The sequence below is a fragment of the Podarcis raffonei genome, chromosome 18 (genome assembly GCF_027172205.1).
Source record: "Podarcis raffonei isolate rPodRaf1 chromosome 18, rPodRaf1.pri, whole genome shotgun sequence".
Taxonomy (NCBI): Eukaryota; Metazoa; Chordata; class Lepidosauria; order Squamata; family Lacertidae; genus Podarcis; species Podarcis raffonei.
In genome coordinates, this window is record NC_070619.1 from 12,702,335 (window position 1) to 12,717,568 (window position 15,234).

At 51.8% G+C, this 15,234-nt stretch overlaps 1 protein-coding gene across 2 annotated transcripts in view; it reads right to left on the bottom strand.

The window, feature by feature from the left end:
• The window catches only part of ARHGEF18 (Rho/Rac guanine nucleotide exchange factor 18), a 50,894-nt gene that overhangs the window by 31,278 nt on the left and 4,382 nt on the right, over positions 1-15,234 (bottom strand). The window contains exons 3-11 of one of the 2 annotated variants that reach the window (XM_053372223.1): positions 11,667-11,806; positions 10,721-11,214; positions 7,310-7,511; positions 6,952-7,069; positions 5,861-5,918; positions 5,329-5,373; positions 5,044-5,124; positions 4,820-4,925; positions 4,018-4,174 (exon numbers count right to left, since the gene is read on the bottom strand). In XM_053372223.1, the coding sequence (XP_053228198.1) occupies positions 4,018-4,174; positions 4,820-4,925; positions 5,044-5,124; positions 5,329-5,373; positions 5,861-5,918; positions 6,952-7,069; positions 7,310-7,511; positions 10,721-11,214; positions 11,667-11,806 (1,401 nt within the window). Of the gene's footprint in view, positions 1-335; positions 353-4,017; positions 4,175-4,819; positions 4,926-5,043; positions 5,125-5,328; positions 5,374-5,860; positions 5,919-6,951; positions 7,070-7,309; positions 7,512-10,720; positions 11,215-11,666; positions 11,807-15,234 lie in introns of those variants that run through there. The other variant, XM_053372222.1, reaches the window with a different exon arrangement.

Consider the following 15,234-nt stretch of genomic DNA (forward strand, 5'->3'; position numbering starts at 1 on the left):
TTCCCTATCTGGGAGAGCCATAGGCTTTCCAATCTTCATTTTAGACGCATGAGGACTAGCAACTTCATTTTCTGCAAGAGGACTAGGAACTTGACTTTCTGCATTTGGGAGGGCCACAGGCTCCTCATCCTGATCTTAGATACAAGAGGACTAGCAACTTGACTTACCCCATCTGGGAGGGCCACAGGCTTTCCAATCCTCACTTTAGATGCATGAGGACTAGCAACTTGACGTTCAAGACACCCAGCTCCATGCAGCTCTACACACACAGAACAACACCCCCCCTCGCTTTGGGGGCGCGCCTCGCTTGGCATAACAGGTTGGCAACCACTGACCTCTGACGTCATCAGAAGGGGCCAGACGTCATCGGGAGGGGCCCGGCCGTTCAGGCCCGCGTCGCCTACCCGGCTCTCTCTCAGCGGCGGAGGCGGCGGCAGGTTCTCCTGGCGCCCCGAGGAAGCCCGACCGGCGCAGCCTCCTCTTCTCCTCCTTCTTCCTCCTCCTCGCTAAGCCACTTCCCCCTCGGCCCTCCATCTCGCGAGACTTCCCCGCCCATTCCCGCAGGCTCTCGCGAGGCGCGCCTCCCCTCAGGCCACGGAGAGCAGGTCTAGGTCGGCCACGCCCCCCCGAGATCTCGCGAGATCCCACGTCTGTCCTTTCGAAAGCTCCCGCGGCCCGGTAGAGAGAGGAGCGGAGGCGGCGGCTCAAGGTATCGCGAGACTTCGCCTCTGCTCCTCCTCTCGAGACGGTTGGTCGCTATGGCAACCGCGTCGGCCTTTCGAGGTCTTATTATTTTGGCGGGGAAAATGTGTGGAAAATAATACCGGCAAATCACATAATAATAATAATATCGTGATAAAACAACACACGCTCCTTTTTCTCACTACTTTATAGGGTTTTTACATTCCCCCCTTTCTTTTATTTTATTCTATTTTAATTAATTTGCATTTTTTTTCGTCAGTGCAAAATAAAGGGGGGGAGAATACGTTTCATTTATTTGTTTGTCTTTCAATTTATTTCAGTTTCATTTATTTGTATTTTAATTCGATTTTCTCGTTTCAGCCGACTATTTATTTATTTATTTATTGAATTTATATATATATCCTTCAGTTTTTATTAATTATTTCTGCACACCGCTCCTTTGTAAAGCTGATTTAGAGACACCGGTGAATTAAGCGGTACATAAAACAGCTTGAATTAAGTGTAAATCCACGTGGGAATTCGTGGGCTGTGATAATTTAATTCACTATTTAATATTAAAGTTAAAGGCAGTTTGACAGGCTGCCTTAAGGGTTTTTTTATTATCATTTTTAACAATCAGGCCATGTCTAAATTTTATGAAATTTATATATTAAAAAAACACCCCACACAGAGCTTGGTTTTAACGAAGGAGGAGGAGAATGCAGACGTGTTTTATATCCATTTAATATACACAAAATCATTTTTAACCACACAAAATTCAAATTTTATTACATTGATTAGGTTTAAAGGCGGTTTGACAGGCTGCCTTGAAACCCTTAAGCTGAGGTAATTTTAATGTTATCATTAAAATCACCTCAGCTTAAGGGTTTCAAGGCAGCCTGTCAAACTGCCTTTAAACTTAATGTAATAAAATTTGAATTGAATCTTCGCCTTCTTTGTCCAGGAAAGTCCTGAGGAAATAAATTAGCGTTTTAGCAGATCCATCTAAATTCTACTCTGAAATTAATAGTCATGATGTGCTCTGAGTATAAAACCTATTTCCCCTCGGATTTAAATTAAATTCTACGATGTTTGGTGTTTTCTGCTTGAACTGTTCGGTTCACAAAGTCTGATCAAACATTAAAAAACCGCGCAATTTAAAAAATAAATAAATGTCTGGCTTGGCTAACAAATATTTTATTTTCCTATTAATTTTTTAATCGGTATTTATAATTGTATTATAAATTGGTATTCTTATAATGAGGGTATTATTGGATGGTAATTGAAAACTACTAAGGTTTTTAAATTTTATTATTATTAATTTTATTTTTTAATATTTTAAAATTAGATATTACAATTCAACACATTTAACGTATAAAAGAGAAAAATAAAACACAACTCTCCCACCCTGTGACTTCCCTCAGCTTCTGGTTCTGGTTCTTTAACTATTTGCTACTTCTGCTTAATTTTTGTCTTATTTTTCATCTTTAAACTTAATGCTCTTCTTACCATTTTTATACCCAATTTTCTTCCAGTTACATCTTGCATTTAATTAATTTCCATATTGTTATTTCTTAACCTTTACTCTTCTTAGTTGTGTTTCCAAAAATAATAATATTCTTTTAAATTTTATTTAAATCACTGTTAATTCGCATTCAAAATATACGTTTACAGCCATTGGTTTCATTGAGCTGTTTCTTCTTCTTTTTTTAAAAAAATTGCTTTTTATTAAATTTTTCGCAAACAAAAATAAAACAATCTTTTACAGTCATCACTTTATGTCATCTTATTTACACTGTGTAAATAAGCTCATTGAGCTGTTTCAAATTGTTTCCAATGCTGCAACCTTTGGGCAAACAAACAAATAATATTATTTATGTGTTGCAATGTTGCGGGGTTGGACTAGATGACCCACAGGGGTCCCTTTCTCCCAACCCTGTTCCAATTCCACGCTAGAGTTCTGCGCTCAATCATTCCATTTATTTGCTCTTATTTGTCCCCCTAGCTGCCCTTCCCACGCCTAGAAGTCGCCCGGATGAAGGACAGATACCAACATAAAGGCTTTAAGATGTGGATTCGTGGTGGATGGTAAGTAGGGTGAATAAAGATCAGTGATTTTTTAAAATAATAATTTAAAAATCCATTTTTTTCTGGGTTAAATCGGGGTTTTTTTTCCATTTAAATCGGATTTTTAAAATAAAATGCTTTTGGAGGAAAAATCTTTCTATTTAAGTTACATTATAGACCAAAGGCTATTCATCAGGAAATGAGGATTTGTTTTAAGTTTTTCATGTGCGCTAAAAACTCAGCCTAAGCTTCTTTTTTTAAAAAAAAAAATCCGTTTAACCACATCACTTAACAAACATGGATACATATGCTATAATATTATTGTTTTAGTTAAATAAACTGTTTGAATTGTTACCAAGGAAATAAAGTACAGCAGAAAAGTTGTCCAAATATAAACAGTTAACTTATTAAACTTATTAAACCTCACCACAGTTTCATAATTATCTTTCAATGTATTTCTAATAGTATAACCAAATCTGTAATTTTTGATATAACTGTAAAAACTACAAATTCCAAAAATGAAACCTGAAAATGAAACCTGAAACCTGAAAATGAAACCTGCATCTGCTATTAAGATTGTACCAGCAAGGCGGAGTCTTTCTGTAAAAAAAGTGATTTAAATCAACTTTTACTGACTAGTGCTTTAAATCGTGAATCAAATCAAATCCACCCAGATGGTAAGGCAATATTTCAAGGGCTGCCGGCTCCCTTAACCCTGAAATTTCGGGCAGAATTCTGCGCGTGTTTTGTGCTGAAAACCTTGCATTTCGCGAGCCTCCCCTCCAAATGGAGAAATTGGCGCAGCAAATCGGGGTCACAAGTTAATTAATGCCGGTCCTATGATGGACTCCAAACAGGCGCCAAATTTTTGTGCCGGTTTTGTACTGCCAACCCCACATTATGTGCCGCCTCCCCACCAAAAAACGAGCGATCAACACTCAAATTGGGTCCACAAGCAAATGGCCCCCGAACTCAACCTGGCCCCAAACCGGTGCCAGGGTTGTGTGTGCTGGGTTTGGCGCTGTTTTGTGCCGCTTTCCGTGCCACCCCGCAAAATCGTTACCCAAACCGAACCTGTTTCCGATTGGCTGCAAGACTCGCAGCTTTGTCCGAAAGCAATTCTGCCCGTGGCTGGGAATCGCATGCGAAGAGGGAGAGGAGTTTGCAGGGAGCAGGTGCCAAGCCAGGGTGCAAGGGTGCCCGGGACCCACCCGCCCCGCCAAGCAGGCGTGCGTGGGCCAGGGGTGACCTCGGGGGGCCGCTACTCACTCAAGCACTGCAGCCCCGCTTTGTTCAGCAGGCTCTTGCCACAGAGGGAGCAGCAGGCAGCGGCCGAGAAGGCGCCCGGCGTGAGCTCATGCCCATGCAGTGCCCGCGGCCGCTCCTTCACCTCCACCGCCTCCTTCTCGCGGCCTTTGCTCTTACCCTGAAAAGAAGAGCGGGAAATTCAGACCGTGGAAACCACTGGGGCCAAACGCAGGCAAGCTCAGGGCGGAGGGCCGGAGGTGGCCCTCCGCACCTCTCAGCCTGCCCCCCACCTCCCCACCTCCTTCTTTAAACCGGTCAAGGAGGTGACCCTCCTCCTCTAGCTCATTGCTGCCCCCTGCAGAACTCAAGAAGGGGGGGCAAAGCTAGAACTAGTTGGCTCCACCTCTCGTTGCCTCTGGCTCTGCCTCCTTCCCGGGCTCCAATGGGCACCAACCGCCACTGCCCTTTGGGAAAACCTTAGCTCCACCTCTTGTTGTTTCTAGCTCCGCCTCCCTTTGGGGCTCCCTGCTTTCACAATGGGCACCTGCCACCACTGCCTTTCAGGGAAGCCTTAGCTCCGCCTCTCCCTGCCTCTAGCTCCGCCTCCTTTCTGGGCACCAGCCACCACTGGCCTTGGGGGAAGTTTCAGCTCCGCCTCTCCCTGCCTCTGGCTCCGCCTCCTTTCCAGGCTCCCTGCTTCCCACCCCGCAAATCCCCCATGGGCACCCACCTCCACTGGTTGGGGTGGAGCAAGAGAGAGCTCTCCCTCCCGAGCCAACCCCGGCAAAGAACACCCAAACCTCTGCCCAGCTCTGCCCCTCACCTTCTCCTTCTGCCACGATCCGGTGACCCGGTTGCGGAGGTTGCTCAAGCGGCGCCTCACCTTGGTCCCTCTCTCGGCCTTGTCGCTCTTCCCACTGTCTTCGGTCCTGGGTCGGGAAAGAAAGAGCGGAGGGTGGTTCAGGGGGCTCATGTGAGCTTTATTAAATTAATTTCTTGCATCTTTGGAGCACGCTGCCCCCACCCTCGCTAGAATGGCTCACTCACTCGTTAGACAGGAACTCGAACCAGGTCAGGTTCTGTGGGGCTTCGCCGTTGCCTTCGGGGGCGCACAGCCCGTGCTTCGCCCTGGAATGGGAGCCAGGCATGGAAATATGTCAGGAGGAGGGTGTGTGTCTGTGGCTCCTCTGAGCTTAGCGTCAAAACAGTGGCTACGAAACAGAGATGCTTCAGGGAGCAGGCTCAGCCCAGGGGCTCAGAAGCTGGGGCCTTCAGCCACCCCCCTGTCCCACTCTGAGGTGATGATTCATTCCCACAACCCCCAAGACTCACCCGTGGTACTGAGTCAGCTCCTTCAGCACCTGTTGCACCATCAGCCTGTTGTTGAGAGAAGGGATAACGTCAGAGACGAAGGCGGGGCGGTTTGAGGCGAGAATTGATGCCCGTGTCATGTCCATCTGCCCCCCTCCCCGCCTTCGTCAGGGGTGCAGCTATGCCCACAGCCCTGAATCTTTCCCTGGGACCCATGGGCAGCTCAGCTGGTAGAGCACGAGACCCTCATCTCAGGGTTGTGGGTTCAAGTGCAAAAAAGATCCCTGCACTGCAGGGGGTTGTATTAAACGACCCCCATGGTCCCTTTCCAATTCTGCAATTCTATGGTGTAAATAAAATACACCAGGCCAATTTTCCCAGCAGGAGATTCCTCACAGCTCCGTTTCAAACGGACCTGGGTCCTTGTGGGAGGGGGCTCTCCAGTTCTGCACTACGCAGCGCTTCAGAGCAGACGGTGGTGGAAGTGTTGGGGGGGGCACCCTCAGAGTCTGTGGGGTGTGTGAACTGGGGGCAAAGGGCAGAGGACACTTACACTTGCTCCGGCGCTACCTGGTCCTTTTCAATCAGCTCCAGCACCGGGGGCGCTATCCCTGAAACACAACACCAGAAGCAGCAACATTTATTCACTGTACTTTTCCGTGTATATTTGGGGAGGGGGATTGCTGAAAATCACTCACCCGCACATGTTAAAAAGTCCGCCTCTCGTCTGTCCCCTTGCCAGCAGAAGCTGCCAATAACACGCCCAATAGCCGCTGACAGCCGCGGCAACAGCCAATCAATCCTCCACCCTATGCACTATCCATGTATAAGACGACCCCCACCTTTTTAGCATAGTTTTTAAAGAAAAAACCTAGTCTTGTGCACAGAAAAGTATGGTACTTATTATTTGAAAAGATGGATAAATTGATCACATTGTAAAACGATCAGCCTTTGGGTTTTAAAAAAACAAAACCACAACAGCCCCACATCCTGATTTGTCTGCATGAAAGTTTGTGGGGTGGGGAGGCATGTGGATTAGCCGACGTCTCGCGCTTCTTGAGCCTCCATTCCGACTTACTTGCACAGGGAAGTTAAAACAACACGGCACCGGAGCAAAGTGCTATCACCCCCACATTTTCCTGTGCATCTTCTTGGCAAAAGAGAGAGGGAGGCTGATATATTTTTGGGGTGGGATAGGTGCAGGAATGGGGTCATTGCGCCAGATGGCCAAAGCAGCTTTGATCAATCAAGCCAAATTTGCCGCTGTGTGATTTGCATCCTCATCCACAAACACGGTTTGGTGTTTTCATACTGCAAACCGCCCTGTGATCCTTGGATGGAGGTGTGTTATATAAATGAAATAAATGAAATGAAATAGCAGCAGTTTCCAGAAGGGCCCAAGAATTCCAGCTCAAGGCCTATAGACTCCTTTGGATGGTTTCGCCATAGGGAGAAGCCTGGGAGAACCTCTCTTCCAAAAACAACTTCTAAGGAAAAACGGAGAGTTCCCTTCTCTGAGTCTGGACCCATCAGCCTGCATAAACGAGTCCTCCCACCAAATTTGGGGCTGGACCAGAAACCCCCTCCCACTCCTGCCACTGTGCCTGCATGCAATCAAGACCATGTCCCCCAAGGACCACTGACCCATGGTGACCGGAAGCGAGACCTCCAGGCTGTGGGACATGCGCAAGGAGGAGGCGCCATCGCAGGGGGCCGGGACAGACTTGGACCTCAACCGCTTCCCTCCACCACTGCTGAAACCCTGGGGAAAGCAAAGGAAGAAGGGGAGGGAGGGAGGAAGGAGATTCTGTTAGCATGGAGGGCCATGGAGGGCTTTGAATCCTATTCCAAAACCACCCCCAAACCACAAATCTGGTTGAATCCCTTTCCACAGAAAACCTCATGCTGCAAAATAGTATTATATTAATTATTTAATACCCGGAATCTCGTCTCGTACGCCAGATAAGTCTCTGCGTTATCGCTACCACCTAAGGCGACTCACGTCTTTGCCGGGCTTCTGGGCGAGGCCCAGGTCCAGGCGCAAGGGCTCAATCTCCACTTTGATCACTGTGCTGCCGCTGCCAACGCCGCTCCAAGCTGCTAGTCCCGCTAGAGGCGCGTGTGGTGGATCGGGAGGCGGCTTCTCCTTTTCGTCCTCCTCCTGCTCCGCGTCGCTTCCCATTTCGGAGGCGTCCAGGCTGAACCTGGTTGTTTGGGGGAAGGAAGGAGAGGTTTGGCAGCAACGAGAGAAACTCTGCAGTTAGGACACCAATGTCCTCCTTGGGTTTGTCTCATCATCTGTTTCTGAAGCCACCCGAGTCAGAGGTTCCCTGGGGGAAGTGACAAGTCCTAAGACGAATCAGGCCCTGACTCTTCCCACCCCTTACAGCTCCTTGCTCAAGTTTCCCTCTCGAAATTTCAGACTCGACAGCCAGGGAGGAAAAGCCCTCTTTGAAATCAATGGGCATGGTCGTTCTCTAATGCTGGAGAAGAAGTACCGGTGAGGCATGAGGGAGGAATCCGACCCGGTTCACATTTAAAGCCGGGATGATCAAATCCACTCTTTCCAGAACACCATGAGGACCAAAGTGCAGGACTCCCTCTACAATCCACACTCCTCTGAAACCTGCGAGGCCGTTTTTCCAAGCAGAGAACCTTTTGTGGAAAACGGGCATATTAAAGAGGGAAGCTGGCATGGAAATGAATATATTGTTAGTGGAAAATAGGAGGAGGGATCGCTTGCAAATCTCGTGTACAGTCACCAAAGAAAGTGCTTATTGGCAGAATTTGCCCTAAAATGAGGATTTATAAAGAACTGATAAAGAAATGCAGGGAGCTTGACAGAAACTGGCAGAAGGAAATGTACAGATACTTCTACCCCTTTGTGCTTGCTGGTGAGGGCTGGTCAGATGTGGGGCAGGGAGGGGTTCCAGCCCCCTTGCAAAAATAAAATTAAAAATCATCTATGCACAAGTTTGGCTCAGGTTGCCACCAGTGTTGCCCCGTCTGCCAGGCCTCAGACACAAGCAGCGCAGCTCCTGCCCCTTTTCGACAAGAGAGCCCTGCCAAGATCGCCAACGGAGATTGTTTCCCCCACCCCCACCCTGCCCTGGCACCTTATAAGGAGGGGAGAGTTAAAAATAGCCCCGCTCTCTCCTGGCCGATCAATAGTGCCCCTTCGGAGCCGCAGGGGAGGGACATCTCCCCGCGAGAGATCTGCTCAGCCGCAGCCTTAAAAAGGGTGGCCGCCTGGCATCAGTTCCGTAGCCCCGCGGAACAAAATGTATTTTTAATTCTCCTTCACAGGCCCTGCCAACGTTTCCACTCTGCAGAAGTGGCAGGGCAGGTTTTAAAGCCCAAAAGCTGTCTCTGTCTCTGTCGCTGGTGCTTGGCACCCTAAATGAGATGGCTTTCGAGCGGCGTCAATTTGGGAACGAGAAACAGGAGCCAAGCAGGCTTTGCGAGGCCTGGGGTCACCGGAGCAAACTTAGGGGCACTTGGCAGAATATTCAGGCATTCACCCAAGGCAGCTGAATCAAGGGCACATGCCGTGGCAAGGCAAGAGCTGAGTAACGGCATAGGCAGGGGTGGCCAACTGGAGCATCAGGGAAGCTGCTGGATCAGGCCAGGGGCCCCTCTAGCCCAGATGCCCCCATTCCCAGCTACAGCGCAAGAGCAGCTCTCCCCTCAGAGCCGTCCTGGCTAGCAGCCATTGCTAGCCCTCTCCTCCTCCAGTAATTTGTCCCATCCTTTTTAAAAAGCCAAGTTGCTGGCCTTCCTTGCATTCCTGTGGCAGGGAGTTCCGTGGTTTGGCTCCGCGCTGCATGAAGAAGAACCTTCCAAAATTCACCTTCACAAGCGTTATGAGAGAGGGAACAAAGGCTGTACTGTAGGTTGAACAGGTTGCCCCCCCCCCCAGCACGCAGGCCCAGGGGTGCGGCACAAAAACCTCTCCTCTCCACTCTAAGGGCGGATACAAGGAAGTCAGGCAGATGGACCAACAGTGGAGGAGGAGGAGGAGGAGGAGAGCAGGCCTGACTCCAATGGCTGTGGAGGAAGTCACTGGCGGAGTGCAAAAGGCTCCCAAAGCAAACTTTTTGAGTTTCCAGTCTCTCTCAGCTTCGGAGGCGCCAAAGCAGCTCCTTGCTTAAGGAGCCCAGGTACGCCTCTGAGAGGGAGGAGACGTACCTGCCTCCACTTTCTGCATGCCTCACATAATTTTATAAACTCCTGCCATGCCGCCTTTTCTCAGGTGGCTTTAAGAGGAAGGGACGCGTTTGTGGCCATCGCTCTGCCTTCCGCAGTTAATGCTTCTGGATAACAAACTCTGGAAACCACAGGAGGGGAGGTTTCACAGAGGCTCTCCTGTCCTCCTTGCAGGCTTCGTGTCAAGGCATTGGGTTGACCGCTGTGAGAGCAGGATGGTGCGTGAGTGGGTCATTGCCCTTCTTAAGCTCAACAGATGGGGAGATCAAGAGGGGCTCGGCCGCCATCAGGGATCCCCATTTCCCAGCTGCAAGCTCAGCACCCCACCAGGATTTAGCAGGTGTCCAGCCTCCCCTCCGCCTTCAAGTCAACTGCCTTAGGTTAAAAGAGTCAAGCCCAGAAAGGGCCAAACCGCCTTCCAGGGACATGGGCTTGATCCCCACGTCGGGCAAAAGATCCCTGCGTTGCCCAGGACAAGACGGCGCTCGCGGTCCCTTTCCAACTCTGCAATTCTGTGATTCCCCATGTTCTTCCTTCTCCAACAGAAGGAAGCCTGGATGAGAGCTTGTTTGCACCAGCCTGGCTGCGAGGCCTGGGAGACGGGGCTGTAGACCCACTGACACGGAGCAGACCCATTGACTTCCATGGAGAGGTGACTAACTTAGGCCCATTAACTTCAGCGGGCCTGTTTCCAAGTAGATGCAAAACCATGGAAGGAGGAGGCTTCTTCCCGCCCCCCTTCCACTGTTTATTTTTTGTCTGAGTGGAGCTATTTTCCCACAACCGCCCAGCGTCCGCAAGGCTCTTCAGGGTGATGAGAAGCAGCATCTTGACAGCAGGTCAGAGAGAGTTGGGGAGAGAGAGAGAAAGAACAGAGACCGTCTCCTTTGTCTAGAAAATCTCATGGAAGAAAGAAACGCCCGACAGAGCCAAAGGCTCGGCCCAGGCAAGCCTGTTCATCTGAACACACGCAGAGTGTGTCCCTGAGCAGAAGGCTCCAGTAGGGGGGGCTTTCCCCCAACGCTTCCGACCCGCTGAATGGCTCCTTCAGGCCTCGCTATAGAGGATAATTTCACACTTGCGGAGCCACTACCCAAAAGGCCCTGTTGCAAGTCAACTGGGCTGCCCCTGGCGGTGCCACCCCCAGCAAGGCCTCACCAGCCGGTATGGAGAAGGGGCTCTTTGGCCTGACCCTAGCCAGACTCACCTGCGCTGGCCGTCCGTCGGAGACAAGGGCGCCTCCCAGCTGTGCCTCCGAGAGGTGGACATGGAGCGGGCCAAAATGGGGAATGCTTCCGTGCCCTCCAGGGCAGCTCCCGGCTCCTCCCCGGAGAAGGCCCCCTGGCCCCCGGCTCCGCACGAGCAGGCACAGTCCGCATCCAGGTAGTGAGGTGTCGTGTCCAAGCTGGCCTGCCCCTCGGGGCCACAGGGGCAAGGGGCCTGGGGAAGCACCCCACCGTGGCCCCTGGGCCTCTCAGCCAATGTGCAACAGCCAGCGGCCCCCCGGGATGTCCGTTCGAGGGACAAGGCCGCTGCGGAAGCCACACCGCCAGCAGCAGCAGCGTCCATGGGCGGCCAGGAGAGTCCCAAGTCCTTGTAATACTCTGAGCCCTGCAGAGCCGAGTCTATCGAGAGGAGGTCCTCCACACTGCTGTGGATCGTGCCCGGGGAGGCGTCCTGTTCTGGAGAGGAGGCGTCCTCCTGCCGAGAGAGAGGGAGGGAGGGGTCAGAGTGGCCTACCTCGCAGGGCTGCTGTGAGGGTGCTGCCACCCTCGAGATCTCTGGAGGGATAGAAAGGCAACAGATCATATTTTGGGAGACTGGGGCACAGTAAATACTATATTTATTACATTTATTTGCCACCTTCTTCACTTGGGAGTTCCCCAGCTGGTGCCTCTCACCATTCCATGATGTTGACTGCAGGCTGCTTTCTGCCCTCCATCCGGACAAATGAGAGGCATCCCTGGAGCCCAGAGGCACATCTCAGACAGGCAGAAACTCTCAAGGAGGGCTGGCAAGAGGCACGGCCTGGAGGGGAGGCCAAAGGGTCCGGCAGAGGGGGTTTTGAGGGCCGCATCCCGCTCCCTGGCCCAAGGCTCCTCACCCATGCAACGCAGCCCACTGCTGGGACGGATCCCACGGCGCTTCCTTACCCTCTCTTCCGCCATGCTGCCAAAGAAGACCTCCTCCTCAGCGGTCAAGGACGGGGACAAGGTGTCTGGGCTGCTGCAACCCGAGGCCGGGATGGTCCGGCTGCCGGGGAAATCCTGCGCTGCCGGCTTGCACTCAGACCCTGAAGAGGAAGGAGGGAGTTAACTGCGGCCCCCATGAAAAAGAATCTCCCAACCGAGCGAGGAGTTTGTGTCCTCCATCTGGGCCAGAAAGAGACATTCTCGATGCTCAAGGGCACTTTCCAACCGGACAGAAACACTCCAGGAAGATGGGGGAAGGGTGTGTGGCCTCAGGAAGGTTCTGTGGGCCAGAAAGAGGAGCCTGGGGCCGCATTCAGCCCCTGTAACTGATGTTTGCCACCCCTGGATTAAGAAAAGCACGGCAGTTCATTCATCCTACGAAGTGTGCTCGCAAACTCCACGTCACGAAGATTAAGACTCCAGAACCTTTGTTCCAGACCGTCTCTCCCTCTACATATTTTCTTCTTTCTGAGCTTCAACTGTTCTCCATTGCCGTGCCAAGCAGGCATAACTGGAGGCAGGGCCGAGGGCCACGTTTTCTGCTGCTTCCCAGTGCCAGCCTCTTCCCTACACCCCCTCCTCTCTGTCCGGCTTCCCACCTAGCAAGCCTCCAAGGGGCTCCATCTTACAGGGGACCTTCTGGCTGTCCTCTTCCCCTCTGCCCACCCGAGAGGAGGGGCAAATGGCTCTTGTCTGAACTGAGACCTTTGGAGAAACACAGTGCAGCACTAACTGTAGGCCGGACCTGAGCCCTTCTCCCCTACTGCCTGTGGCCAGTAGCCAGTGACAGCCCTTGTCCCCTGTGACTAGCAGTGGAGAGGAAATATAAGTGGGGGCAAGAAGAACCCCCTGGGACTCTTACTGCATGGGAAGTTGCTGGATTTCAGCAGGAAGGTACGGGGCATTCAAGTCAGTGTGGCTTCCTGTGGGAGGGAGTTCCACAGCTCAGCTCTGTTCACAGAAGAGCAGCTGTGCTTGCAACTGCTGCTGTTTCAAGTGAGAGGTGGGGAGAAGAGAAACACCCGGATGTTTTGCAGCCCCAGATGTGCTGTCCTAGGCTCACCCAGGCGGCCCTCTCTAACATTGATCCATAAACCTGAACCTCCCCCCCCCCCCGCCACCCGAGAGATGGGAGATGCTCCAGCCTCAACAGGCGATAAATCAGGCCCTGTGGGCTCCGGGGACATGCCGTGCGCAGGAGGGGCGGCTGCTTCGAGGGGAGAGGAAGCGCCCGAGGCTTCAGGGAGACCATTTTAGGCAATGTGCAGGCTGCCATGGATGAGAACACCAGGCGCTCTCGTTGGCTCGCTCTCACACGCAGCGCCAACAACAGACACAAGGCCCTCTGCGCGTCTGGTCTGCTTGGCAATCCCCAGTTAGTACCATGGAGAGAGGCAGTGAAGGAGCACCAGAGGCAGGAGGGGATGGGAGACCCCCCCCTCCATCAAGGAAGGCCAGGCAGTTCACCTCTGGCCTCGCCCGTCCCTCCAGCCCAGGTGGAGGAAGGAGCTGTCAAACTCCAGCTTTTCCCTTTTCCACATTTCTGCAACAAAAGCCTTGTGAAGATGCATTAGCATTTTAGTGCTAAATTCTCCCAATAAGCACCTTGTTGTTTTTTGGCAACCCGTTTTGTAGAATCACAGGACTGTAGAGTTGAAAGGGAGCCACCAAGGGTCATCGGGTCCAACCCAAGGCAGGATTCAAAGCTAAAGCATCCCTTGACATGTGGCCACCCCAACCTCTGTTTAAAAACCTCCAAGAAGCAGACCCCACCACCTTCTGAGGGAGCCTGTTCCACTTTTGAATGGCTCTAGAAGACACCATCACCGAGAAGACCCTCTGCCTGGTTCCCTGTAGCTTCACTTTTTGCAAGGAGAGAACCGCCAGAAGGCCCTTGGAGCTGGACCCCGGTGTCCGAGGTGGAGACGCTCCTTCAGGGATACAGGGCTAAGTCCGTTTAGGGCTTTCAGGGTCAGCACCAACACTTTAAATCGTTCTTGGAAAAGCACTGGGAGCCAGTGAAGATCCTTCAAGACCGGTGTTGTGTGGTCCCGGCGGCCACTCCCAGTCACCAGTCTGGCAGCCACGTTCTGGATTAGCTGTTGTTTCCAAGTCACCTTCAAGGATAGCCCCATGTAGAGCACATGGCTGTAGTCCAAGCAGGAGATAACCAGAATACGTACCACCCTGGCTAGACAGGGAGCAGGCAGGTGGGGTCTCAAATGGAGCTGGTAGACAGCCGCTCTGGACACAGAATTGACCTGCACCTCCATGGACAGCTGTGAGTCCATAATGACCCCCAGGCTGTACACCTCGTCCTTTACGGCACAGTTACCCCTTTCAGGATCAGGGAGCCCCCCACCCCCTGTTCCCCATAAGCAGTACTTCTGTCTTGTCAGGATTCAACCTCAGTCCATTAAGTTGCCATCCATCCTTCAATCGCCTCCAGATACTCACACCGGATGTTCACCGCCTTCACTGGTTCCGATTTAAAAGAGATGTAGAGCTGTGTATCATCCGCATACTGATGAACACCCAGCCCAAACCCCCTGATGATCTCTCCTAGTGGCTTCACTGAGATGTTAAAAAACATGGGGGAGAGGATGGAGCCCTGAAGCAGCCCACAAGTGAGAGCCCAGGGGTCTGAACACTCATCTTCCAACACCACTTTCTGGACACAGCCCAGGAGGAAGGAGTGGAGCCACTGCACCACAGTGCCCACCCTGGTCCTTGCTCCAGAATGCCGTTGTTTCTCAGGAGGGAGTCAGGAGGAAACCAGAACCTCGGGGCTGCACATTTCCAGCAGACTGTGGCAGCAGATCCGCTCTGTTTAAAAACAGGCGTGCACAAAGAGAAGCAAAGCCTTAGCAGCTGAGAAAGTGACAGGGAAGTAAATGCATCGAAAAGCGTCCGGCGGATCGACAGGAAGAGCTCTAGGCAGCCTGCAAGGCAATCAGGATGAAATGCTCCTGCCTGGTGACACCTCCCGCAAGCCAGCCACAGCCTGCAGGGCATTAGGGTGGAGGGCAGGTAATAAATGGCAACGTTGGTCAAAATAAGGACAACAACAAGTGCTGGATCAAGACCAGACACGGGAGGAGGGCCTTATTGGATCTTTCGCTTCACAGGCCAGCAGCAAGCTCAGGTTGTGCAATCAGGGGTGACGTGGGGGCGCCTTGCGCAGCGAAAACCCACTTCCTCCAAAGATCAGAGGTCCTTTGGAGGGTGGGGGTTGTGACAAGGAGGGTGGTGGGGAAGTTGCTCTGGGGCATCGCTTGCCTTGCAGCAGCCACCGCCCCATCATCTCACCTCTCCGTTGCGTCCTCTAAGTTCCCCATAAACAAATGGGAGGCAGGGAAACACTCCTTAAACGAGTGGACATCGCCCTGCAAACAAATCCTGCTCAGCAGCCTATTCAACAGAAGTGCGCACTGCCCCCCCCCATTAATCCTTCCCACCCAACTTTCAGTACCATCTTGTTCAGGGCCAGATTTAGGTTGGATGAGGCCCTAAGCTCCTGAAGGTAATG